Source organism: Zingiber officinale, chromosome 7A (genome assembly GCF_018446385.1).
Source record: "Zingiber officinale cultivar Zhangliang chromosome 7A, Zo_v1.1, whole genome shotgun sequence".
NCBI lineage: Eukaryota > Viridiplantae > Streptophyta > Magnoliopsida > Zingiberales > Zingiberaceae > Zingiber > Zingiber officinale.
In genome coordinates, this window is record NC_055998.1 from 79,598,022 (window position 1) to 79,609,814 (window position 11,793).

The 11,793-nt window shown below is 37.0% G+C and overlaps 1 protein-coding gene across 2 annotated transcripts; it reads left to right on the forward strand.

Moving 5' to 3' along the window:
• Nucleotides 1-1,433: 1,433 nt before the first annotated feature.
• Nucleotides 1,434-7,652, forward strand: LOC122001612 (DNA topoisomerase 2-like). Of its 2 annotated transcripts, none has more exons than XM_042556444.1 (19): nt 1,434-2,059; nt 2,306-2,598; nt 2,686-2,752; nt 2,847-3,117; nt 3,207-3,406; nt 3,500-3,709; nt 3,797-3,910; nt 3,996-4,109; nt 4,208-4,372; nt 4,452-4,637; nt 4,712-4,867; nt 4,949-5,082; nt 5,155-5,323; nt 5,402-5,590; nt 5,665-5,851; nt 5,928-5,977; nt 6,088-6,513; nt 6,598-6,789; nt 6,880-7,652. In XM_042556444.1, the coding sequence occupies exons 1-19, from the start codon at nt 1,487-1,489 to the stop codon at nt 7,507-7,509; spliced, it is 4,326 nt and encodes a 1,441-aa protein (XP_042412378.1). In that variant the 5' UTR covers nt 1,434-1,486; the 3' UTR covers nt 7,510-7,652. The 2 variants fall into 2 exon arrangements, with proteins under 2 accessions (XP_042412378.1, XP_042412379.1); XM_042556445.1 differs by having other exon boundaries at nt 1,435-2,059; nt 6,883-7,652.
• Nucleotides 7,653-11,793: the final 4,141 nt, after the last annotated feature.

Genomic DNA, 11,793 nt, shown 5'->3' on the forward strand with positions numbered 1-11,793 from the left:
GAACCATTTCTAACCCTATAGGGTCGGTTAAGAGGTGTATGAATAATTGTATTTACCTGTATATGCGTACATGTCTTCCAAATGCAGGACAAATATGAATAAAATCACAAGCATTCCAGACTCATGAGTCAGTCGGACATAGTAAGTCGAGCAACGACTATAAACCTCAGCCTATACCGACGGTCGAGTGGCGACCTTAAACCCTTGTCGTCATCAGCGGTCGAGCGGCGACCTTAAACCCTTATCTTCATCAGCGGTCGAGTAGCGACCTTAAACCCTTGTCTTCATTAGTGGTCGAGAGGCAGCCTTAAACCTTTGTCGTCATCAACGGTCGAGCGGTAACCTTAAACCCTTATCATCATCAGCGATCGAGCGGCGACCTTAAACCCTTGTCTTTATCAGCGGTCGAGTGCGCGACCTTAAACCCTTGTCGTCATTAGCGGTCGAGCGGCGACCTTAAACCCTTGTCGTCATCAGCGGTCGAACGGCGACCTTAAACCCTTGTCTTCATCAGCGGTCGAGCAGTGACCTACACCCGAGTGGGAAGTGGTTTATCGGTCGATCAAAGGGATCCTTGTCCAATCGAGCATCTGAGTAAATAAATATAGTTAACTCGGTCTATAGAAGAACAAGCTAAGCGGATCGGGAGCCCGAGCCGAGCGGGCCACCCGTCTGGCTCAGAGAATGACGTTGGCATTATAGACATAATGAATCAATAAAATAATAAAAGAGTAAAAGACAGATAATTAATAAAGGAAAGAGAAAATCAAATGGAACACTCCATCTATCATTAAATGAGAAGACAAAATAAAGATATCCTCTGTCGGCCATCAATATCATTAAACAAGGGAAGATGGAGAGTCATCAGAAAAGATATAAAAGAGGGATGTCAGGTATGATGAAAAGTAAGAAAAATTTTTATCCTTAGTACTCATTTTTTTCCTCTCCTACTTCTAACTTGAGCGTCGGAGGACCAATACCAGAAACTCCTTCCATGATTTTGATTTTTGTTTTATAAAAAAGAATGAGGTCTTTATCCCATCAACAAAACTACCACCTTTCTGACTTTTTAGCTTTGCGCCTTCAAAGATGATCAATCCCATTTCAAATATATTATTTAAGTCTCTGGCTTAAGTTTTCATTTATTTATCGTTCAATATTTCATTTTCTTATAATAAAAATAGAAGAAGAAAATTAAAATGCACTTTCATATAATAAAAAGGCTTACTATATTAAGTTGCAATCGAATAAGATGCGGATCGGATCGGGTTGATCCTTCCTTTTCGGATTCAAATACTACAGATACGCCAGTCCGATCCGCCTCGGCCACGTCATCACAGTGCGAATTCAAATTTCAAAATCACTGGACCGTTGCAATCGTCCCCTTTCCTGAACCTTTTTTATTAATGAATCTGCCCCTCATTTCCATTCCCATTTTCGACTCTTCCCATTTCGTTCTCCCGCAGACACGATCTCTGTGTCCACCATGGCCGCCGCCATGAAGATTCCCCTCCAGTCGAGCACCGCTCACAACGCCGCCCTGGGAGCCGCTGCCGCTGTAGGAAAGAAGACCATCGAGCAGATCTACCAGAAGAAGACGCAGCTGGAGCACATCCTCCTCCGCCCTGACACCTACATTGGATCCGTCGAGAAGCACACCCAGAGCCTCTGGGTCTTCGAGAATGGCGAGATGGTCTACCGTCCCGTCACCTACGTCCCCGGCCTCTACAAGATCTTCGACGAGATCCTCGTCAACGCCGCTGACAACAAGCAGCGCGACCCCTCCATGGACGCCGTGAAGGTCGTGATCGACGTCGAGGCCAACCTAATCAGCATCTACAACAACGGAGATGGTGTGCCAATCGAGATCCATCATGAGGAGAAGGTCTACGTGCCGGAGTTGATTTTCGGCCACCTTCTTACCAGCAGCAACTACGACGACAACGTCAAGAAGACTACCGGCGGGCGAAACGGGTACGGTGCCAAGCTCGCCAACATATTCTCCACCCAGTTTGTCATCGAGACCGCTGACGGGCGGAGGCTGAAGAAGTACAAGCAGGTACTGGCGATTTCCCTTGGTCTCAACGTGTTCGTCTTGATTTCGTGCTCCAAAATGCCTTCGATTCTGTTTGTCGCGTTGGATTGGAGTTTCCTTGAACTCTTAGATGAATCTACTGTTCACTCTATACATCTAACATGGATATACGAAAATGGGAACTAGGGTTTTCTTTTCTATATTTTTATATATGATTTCCTTCTGGGATGGTTTTTAGGGTTAAAATTTTTCTCTGGCCTTTGCTTTAAGGTGTTTAACGATAACATGAGTGAGAAATCTGAGCCCTCAATTACGAAGTGCAAGGAAGGGGAAAACTGGACTAAGGTCACTTTTAGGCCAGATTTGGCCAAATTCAACATGGCGCACCTTGAAGAAGATGTGGTTGCTCTCATGAAGAAGAGAGTAGTTGATGTAGCTGGAACTCTCGGTAAATCTGTCAAGGTGGAGTTGAATGGACAACGAGTACCCGTGAAAAGTTTCTCCGATTATGTCAACCTGTACCTTAAGTCCGCATCAAAAAATAAATCTGAACCACTTCCAAGGTTGGATAAGAGAAACCTGAGTTCTTACCTTAATTTCAGAATTTTTAAGAAATATTAAGGTGACATTTTCGTGGCAAACTCTACCAGGATTGCAGAGAAGGTAAATGACAGATGGGAAATTTGCGTCAGTCTAAGTGAAGGGCAATTCCAGCAGGTATACAAAGTCCCTTTTGATCATTATGGTGTAAGCTACTATATTTCAATTGATTTTGTGTGTGTGTGTGTGTGTGTCTGTTTTGTTCAAACAGGTCAGCTTTGTAAATGGTATAGCCACAATCAAAGGTGGAACTCACGTTGAGTATGTCACTACTCAAATCACAAATCACATAATCAGCATAGTGAACAAGAAAAACAAGAATGCTAACCTTAAAGCACATAATGTGAAAAGTCATTTGTGGGTTTTCGTCAATGCACTCATTGACAACCCTGCCTTCGATTCTCAAACCAAAGAAACCTTGACCACTCGACAAGGAAGCCTTGGGTCGAAATGTGAGCTTTCACAGGATTTCCTTAAAAAAGGTTAGCTTAAGTCCTGACAGCTGCTGTTGCTTCGAAAATTTTCACATCCACTATAATAAATAATGTGTTTGTTTGATTTTTGCTGACAGTTGCTAAGTCCGGAGTTGTAAACACGCTGCTCACATGGGCTGATTTTAAGCAAAGCAAAGAATTGAAGAAGACAGACGGTGCCAAGAGGCAGCGAATTACAGGCATCCCTAAGCTTGAGGATGCTAATGATGCTGGAGGAAGGAACTCAGACAAGTGCACACTGATATTGACTGAAGGAGATTCAGCCAAGGCTCTTGCTGTGAGTTTGCTTTAGCTTTAGAAGGACATTTATCTCAGTTTCTTCCGTTCCAAAGTTTTCAGGGTTTAATTGACTTCCCTGTTTCACGTCCAGATGTCTGGCATCTCGGTGGTAGGCAGGAACTATTATGGTGTGTTTCCACTAAGGGGGAAACTGCTGAATGTCAGAGAAGCGAACCACAAGCAAATCATGGACAATGCTGAAATCCAGAACATAAAGCAAATTCTTGGTTTGCAGCACGGAAAGGAGTATGATAGCGCTAAAGGGTTGAGATATGGCCATCTAATGATAATGACAGATCAGGTTTGTGATCAGAAATGTTAACCCAGTTCCTAACAAATGTGAAAGCTTTTTGTTAGTACATCCGCAAATGGTCTCTCTTCTCCGCAGGATCATGATGGTTCCCACATCAAGGGACTGCTCATTAACTTTATCCATACATTTTGGCCTTCATTGCTAAAAGTGCCCTCTTTTATGGTTGAATTCATAACTCCACTTTTGAAGGTATGTTTTTTAATCTATAAGAATCATGGATCACAAGAAATGATTATGATTGAGTTGATAAAAAAAATTATATTTGTTTACACAGGCTACTAATAATAGAACCAAAACTGTCCTCTCATTCTATTCCATGCCCGAATTTGAAGCGTGGAAAGAAAGTCTGGGAGGAAATTCAAATGGTTGGTCAATCAAGTACTATAAGGTTTGCCATTGATTCTACGAAGCTTCTGTCAGTGTACTGCTGGTGTAGAGAATTTTCATCCTCACACTGTTGTTGTCTTCATTTTATTTACTTCTCAGGGGTTAGGCACGAGTAAATCAGAAGAAGGAAAAGAGTACTTTAGAAACATAGGCATGCATAAAAAGGAATTCGTATGGATGGATGCGCAGGATGGTGAATCGATTGAGTTAGCATTTAGTAAGAAAAAGATTGAGGCTAGAAAAAATTGGCTTCGCCAATTTGAGGTGACTAGTCACTCACTCTTTTAACACTCTTAAATTTCCTTCTTCAACGCTAACAAATGCATTTCATTTGTTGCACCAGCCTGAGAATTATCTCGATCAATCAGAAACGCTCATTAAATACAGTGATTTCATCAACAAGGAACTGATTCTATTCTCCAGAGCTGATCTACAAAGATCAATACCTTCAATGGTTGACGGCTTGAAACCAGGCCAAAGGAAAATTTTGTTCTGTGCATTCAAGAGAAATTTTGTCAAGCAAGCCAAGGTATAGCAAGTGCTTTTGATTGGAAATATAGGTGTTCGATTAATTATGCTTTGCCTTTTATCTTTGTAATACAGGTTGCCCAGTTCATTGGCTATGTCTCCGAGAACTCCGCCTATCATCATGGCGAACAGAGCCTTGCTACTACCATAATTGCCATGGCCCAAGATTTTGTGGGGAGTAACAACATAAATCTTTTGCAACCTGAAGGGCAATTTGGCACCAGACACCAGGTGTGTTTTGAGAAAAGTAAATGACCTTGCATTTGCAATATGTCTTGGTGTATAACCAGTTACTTTATAATCTAATCATAGGGCGGCAAAGACCATGCAAGTGCAAGATACATTTTCACTTGCTTGGCTCCCATCACTAGGTTTTTGTTCCCAAAGGATGATGATATTCTTCTGGACTACTTAAATGAGGATGGGCAATCAATCGAACCCTCTTGGTACACATCTAAAAGGCTCTGACTTTATCTTGAATGAGGAGTTTCCTTAGCACTTATACATGTTAATCTCAGGTACATGCCAATCATCCCTTTGGTTCTGGTCAACGGAAGCGAAGGGATTGGAACTGGATGGAGTTCTTACATTCCTAACTACAATCCAAAAGACATTGTTGCCAATGTTAAGCGATTGTTGAACAATGAACCAATGCAGCCTATGGACCCCTGGTACCGAGGATTTAAGGTCAGTGATATAAAGCATTTGCCTCATTATATTTATGCAGTATAATGAACCAGTTTCTTGTTGGAATTGCTCAATCAGGGTCGTATAGAGAAATCCGCAACGAAGGAAGGTGGTTTGACCTACACAATAACCGGTCTCATAGAGGAAATTGATAGCACAACACTCAGGGTAACGGAGTTGCCCGTTCGTAGATGGACCCAGGATTACAAGGAATTTCTCGAATCTTCGATGACTGGGAACGACAAGATCAAGGAACCCTTCATCAAGGTTTGTTTTTTTTTCAATTTTTGAAGTCTACAAACAGAATTAAACTAATGCATTTCAATATCGATTGTTCACAGGACTACCGGGAACACAATGACGACAAAACAGTACACTTCGAGGTTTCTGTGACTGAGGAAAATATGAACATTGCGCGGCAAGAAGGGCTTGAGAAAAAGTTTAAGCTGACAACTACCATTAGCACCACCAACATGCACCTGTTCGATTCAAAATCCGTCATTAAGAAATATGATAGTCCCGAGCAGAGTGAGTTCTTTTTATTTGCATGATGGGATTCTTGTCATTTAAGCAATTCGTATAACTAAAAGAACTTTATTTGCAGTTCTTGAGGAGTTCTTTGCACTGAGATTCGTATATTATGAGAAGAGAAAGGTGAGTAATCTGAAAAAACAAATAAGTAAATAAATAAATAAAACTAATTCTGGTTTATCTCAGATCGTCTTATGCTAACGACCTCTCCACCGTTGCCATATGCCATACAGAAAGCGCTGCTGAACAATCTTGAGTTGGATCTGCTGAAGTTGGATAACAAAGCGAGGTTCATCCTGGGCGTAGTTCGAGACGAGATAGTAGTCAACAAGCGAAAGAGAGCAGATTTATTCCTCGAGCTGCAGCAGAAGGGCTTCACTCCCTTCCCAAAGAAAACAAAAGGCATCGACGCTGCTGTTGCGGGAGCCAGCGAAGAAGATGGAGAACAAGAAGAAAGCCCACAGCCAGGAAAGGGCGGGGCCCTAGCCAGTGACTATGACTATCTGATGTCTATGAGAATCGATTCATTGACTGAAGAAAAAGTGCAAGAGCTTTGTGCGCAAAAAGAAAAACTAGAAGCCGAGGTAGATGAGTTAAGAAGAACATCTCCTCAAACTCTATGGTTGAGGGAACTCGATGCATTAGAAGAGGAACTCGATGTGAGTACTGCTGTTTCCACTCCTTTTTTTTCTTAACCAGCACAATTGTCTTACTGAAGAATAATCTATCTACACCTGAATCAGAAACTCGATCAGAAGGAGGCTGAGGCAGAGGGAGCGAGGAAGGAAATGAGAATGAATCACATCGCCGGGGTTGCACCTTCTAAACAAGGAGCTAAGAAGCCAAGAAAAAATACCGCAAACAAATTATCTGTTAGTGCTACCACTACTGATGCAGGAGGTCAGAAGAAATCCAAGAAAGCTCCCGCTAAAAAGGTCAGTTCAGTTCACCTTATGCCTCCCCATTCTTGCACGTCCACTCCAGCTTAGTAGTAACTTCGGTCATTGGATCATCTATTCTATTAGCAGCAAACGGTTGAAGAAAGTGACGAAGATGAAGAAATACTTGCGCTGAAAGACCGACTTGCTGCCTACAATCTTGATTCTTCCCCTGATAATGGAGCCATGGAAACTGACACAGTGGTATCAGACCAAGGAAAGGCAAAGAAACAGCCCAGCAGAAATGCTGCTGCAAAGAAGGCAACTTACGCCCTCTCGTCTGATGAGGACGATGAACCTGAGCAGCAACAACTCCTCATGCCGACAATCGAGGAAGTCGACGACGTCGTCGAGGAGGCATCAGTGAAAGCAGTTAAAGGGCGAAAGCCTAAGAATGAAACTGCCAAGGCCACCAGGAAGAGAGGTCCCGCTCAGGCCAGCAAGGCGACTACTACTAGTCAGAAGGTCAGGAAAATGAGGGCCTCTCCTTTCAACAAGAAAAGTGGATCCGTGTTGAGTAAACCAAGGAATGAAGACTCGAGCAGCAGCTCCTCGTCCAACGACGCGACAGCGGCAGCAGCAAGGACTCGGCCGAAGAGAGAAAGCAGAACCAAAGCTGCTGTGTACGTGGAGAGTGATTCGGAAGGGGAAACCAACGAGGTGGAAGATGATGATGATGATGCGACTGAGGATTCTGACTTCCAGGATGAAGATTAATTCATCTTCTATCTCTAATTACATGCATGCACGCTTAGAACTCAAGCTTACTGGTGTTGTTAACTGGGCTCGATCCATGAAATTGCCCTTTGAAAGAAGCAATTTTAAATGTTGGCAGATTTTCAGTCCCGATATTCAAATTATCATCTGAATTATGATGCCATGATAAGATAATTCGATCCTAATTATGAGCATCTAAATTTTTTCTCCAGATAGAATGTGCAGCGAAAAGATGCTGCACTTCTGGGTTAATCACCACCCGCAGCCGACTCAAAAGCCTGCCTTGGGTCCCTTTTACATTGAAGAAATTTATGAGAGTTTGAAAAACTATGGCTAAATTAAATTTTAGACCAGATTTATTTTCATTGAAACTTTTAATTAGCTAAATTAAATTTGATTAATAATTTAAAATTTTAAATTTATCAAATTAAAGTTAAATTTGAAATTATTTTTAATTTCTACTCTTTAAAATTAAATTTGATTGATAGTTTTATTTTTTTATTATTAGAGTTGGATTTTATGGTTAATTTATTTTTATTTCTCTTAAAATTTGATCCGTAATTTTTAATTTTTTTAATTTTTATTGATAAAATTTAATTTATTATAAAAATTAAGTTTGGTTAATAATTAAAAAATATTCATTACTCATACTTATTAATAATTGATTTTTTTTAAAAATATTTTTAAGAGTCAAAGTATATTTTATATTGCATTATTATTTCTATATTTACTAATTAAATATTTTTTATTAAATAAATTTAATTAATAATTTATCAAAATTAAAATTGATAAAAAAAAATTACATAAAACTCCTATCTATACGGAATCTTAGAAAAAGGTCTATTGTATATAATGAATATATCTGTTATTCGAGAAAGGTCTATTGTTACAAGACTTTACTATTGCATCAAGATTTTCCTTCATCAAAATTAAATTGATCGATAATTTTTTTAAAATAGCCATTAAAATGTATATAAAAATGGTATTATAATAATTTATTATCAGTTAATTAGTTAGTACTTTTAATAATGTATGGATAAATTTTAACTTTATTTATTTAATAAAAAATATTCATTAGATAAATATATTATTTTTAATAAATTATTTTTGAAAAGTTTAACCGATAAGAATTTTTTATTTAAATTTTTACTAATAAAAAAAATGAACACAATATAAAGTTATTACTAGGTGACATAATTGGTCATAATCTTAATTGTGAAAATAATCTATAAATTGTTCGTTTAATTTTTATTAATAAAATTAATATTTTAATATTATTTTATATAAAAAAATTATTTTTAAAAAGTAATATTTATTTAAAAAATATTATAATCTTAAATTCTTTTTTAGTTTAGGGCCTTAAAAATTATTGAGACATATATATATATATATACATACGTTTTCTTTTTAATTTTAATAATCGATGAAAAATTTTCATAAAATCAGATCAATTATCTTAGAAATAATCATTAAAAATAATTAATTTTTTTTTTTTTTTACATTACGAGGTCATTCAATATCACCTACTTGGCGTAGTCGAGTTGAAAGTAATGCAGAACTTATCGGCATAGTTCGGATTATCTCTTGTCTTGTCTAAGAAGACGCTCATAAATTTAAACTCTAAGATGAGTGAGGTCGGTCAGAGAAATCTAAGAGCATCTCTAATGTAAACTTTGTCAAAGGTTTGTAAAATTTAAAAATCTTATTAAAAAAGTTTTTATGATTGTGTAGGTAAGGTTTGGGGTTTTTAATTTAAGAGCAGGTTTGAGTTTTCAAATCTTTTTTTTCTTTGAAGGGGAGTCAATAATTAATGTACATGATTGATCCTTTTTAAATAATTTTAAAATAAATTATTTGATGAGCTAATTATAATGTTTTATTTTATAAATAATTAGTAATAATTAGAATTATATTTTTTTTATTTTAAAAATAAATATATTTGAGATAAGTTAAAAAAATATACAATTGACTATAATTAAATTAAATTTATAAAATAATTAAATATTTAAAAAAATGATAAATTATATTATATTAAATTAAAAATTATAAATTAATTAATTTATTAATTGTTAATTATAAATAAATTAAATTAAAGATTATAATTAATTAAAATATCAAATGAAAACTATATAAAAATATTAAATAAAAAAATTATATGTAAGTTTTTTAAAATTATGGAAAGAATAGTATATTTGTATTGAAATTGATGTAGTATGCATGGAGAGAATTATAAAAAAACTCTCTCAAAATATTAATGATTGAGAATGTTTTAATGAATTTTTATAATATTAATATGACATGTTAAAATTCTAATAAAATCTCATTCAAAATTTTAATGATTGGAGATAACAATGACTCCATGTTTTTATCATCAGAGATCATAAAATATCTAAGTTGGAACTGGAGCCCTTGTAATTTATCTGGGAGCGTTCTCGAGGTAATGTCAATATATCTTATTTAATTAATCGATTGGATCTTGGGTTTTTATGGAGTTAGATGAATTAATTAATTTTTATAGAGTTAGTTGAATTCCATTTGCGATTTCATCATATTTAATTGTGTAGGTGATGTATACATACTTATTGACCATTGCATGCATATAGTCCGTAGTTAAAGTGAAATCTGCCATCTAATGGTTTCACACAGATAGGATACTATGACCATATGTGAAAAGATAAATCAAAAAATTATAATTCATCAGTTCTTGATTTTATCAAAATTCAAACTATTGCTCTATGATAGTAACGCTATCTCATACTAACCAATTGAATCAGGCCTCGGGCGAATGATATAGTCCAGGTGACGGCGTGACGCTAGAACATATCATCAATGTCATTTCTCTCAAGTAACTATCAATAAATTATCATTTGTAAAGTACTTAAAGAATAATTATCAGTTCAGGTTTAGTATTATTTGGTTTAATATTTTTATGTTAGATTTAGTATTATTTGATTCATCAATTTTCACCTCAAGTTCAGAATTACTTGATCATTTTTTTTAAGGAATAACTACAAGCTCATGGGTCATGGTGCAACATTATAATGCTCAAATAGTTTATCATATACTCATGATTTAAATATCAATTACAATGCAATGTACTTTTTGATTTATTTGATAGTCGGTATGTGGGTCAGATCATCCCCCTCAAAAATTAATTGAACCAAAAGCCAGAATATATAAATTATCAAAAAAATAAAAATAAAAAATAAAAAAAATAATAATTACTAAGATTAAAATTTAAAGTTTAATAAAGATGAATATTCTATTGGTCAATTTTTAATATATGTGATTATGTACAAATGAAGGAAGTTTGAAAGTCGGGATGAGATGACTACTGACAGGATGAAGATTTCAATCTTGTAAAATAAAATCAAACCAGGAAGAGGTCATTGGCGTTAGCCCTCCGACACTCAAGTTAGAATCAGGAAGAGAATGAGTATTTGAGAAATAGATGAATCTTACCTTCCCTCGTATTTGATGTACTCTTTTATACATTTCTTTGTGATTGTTCATCTGTCCTTATTTAATGATATTAATTGTCAGAGGAATGTTTCTTGTCTTGACTTCTATGCATTAATGATAAATGAAGTGTTCTTCTTGGTCTTGGCTTCTTCGTATTTAATGATGATAGATAGAGTGTTCTCTTTTGTTTTCTCTTCTCCTCCTGTGTAGTGTCATTCTTGTGCCGGACGGGCGATCCGAGCGGCTCGTTTTCCTGCTGACCAAAACAACCAACTATGGGTTGTCCATTCATCTGACCGGCCTATGATGTCCATTTGTTTGACCGGCCGGGTGATCCACTCGGTCACTCATTTGCCGACCAGGATAACCAAACAGCCACCTTTGGCCAAGGCTCTTTCCGTAAGCCCTGACGTTGATCGCCTTGACTCTGACCGACACTGTGTTAATTGACCCCTGACAAGTGAGCTCTCATTTATCACCGCATTACAAGCCTCCCGCTCAAGTCTAGTTGAAGGAGGTTGCATGTTCGACTGACTGGACCACTGGTTTCCTTGGTGAGTTCTGCGTCCGATCGGAGTGTTCGGCCCCTAATATCTGATCAGCACATCAACCAACACCGCTCGGTCGTTGTTTAACCATGGCACATGGACGATCTGTCCGGTAACCTTATGCAGATTGGGACGATGAGTGGCAATACTTTCGAGAATTTTCCAAATACGCTTTTTCGAGCGAGCGTAGTCATCCGGACGTCATCCATATTTCTCGAAACCTATGCAAATCCTTAACAATTATGGTTGAGCACACGATTATTCCTTCTAATTA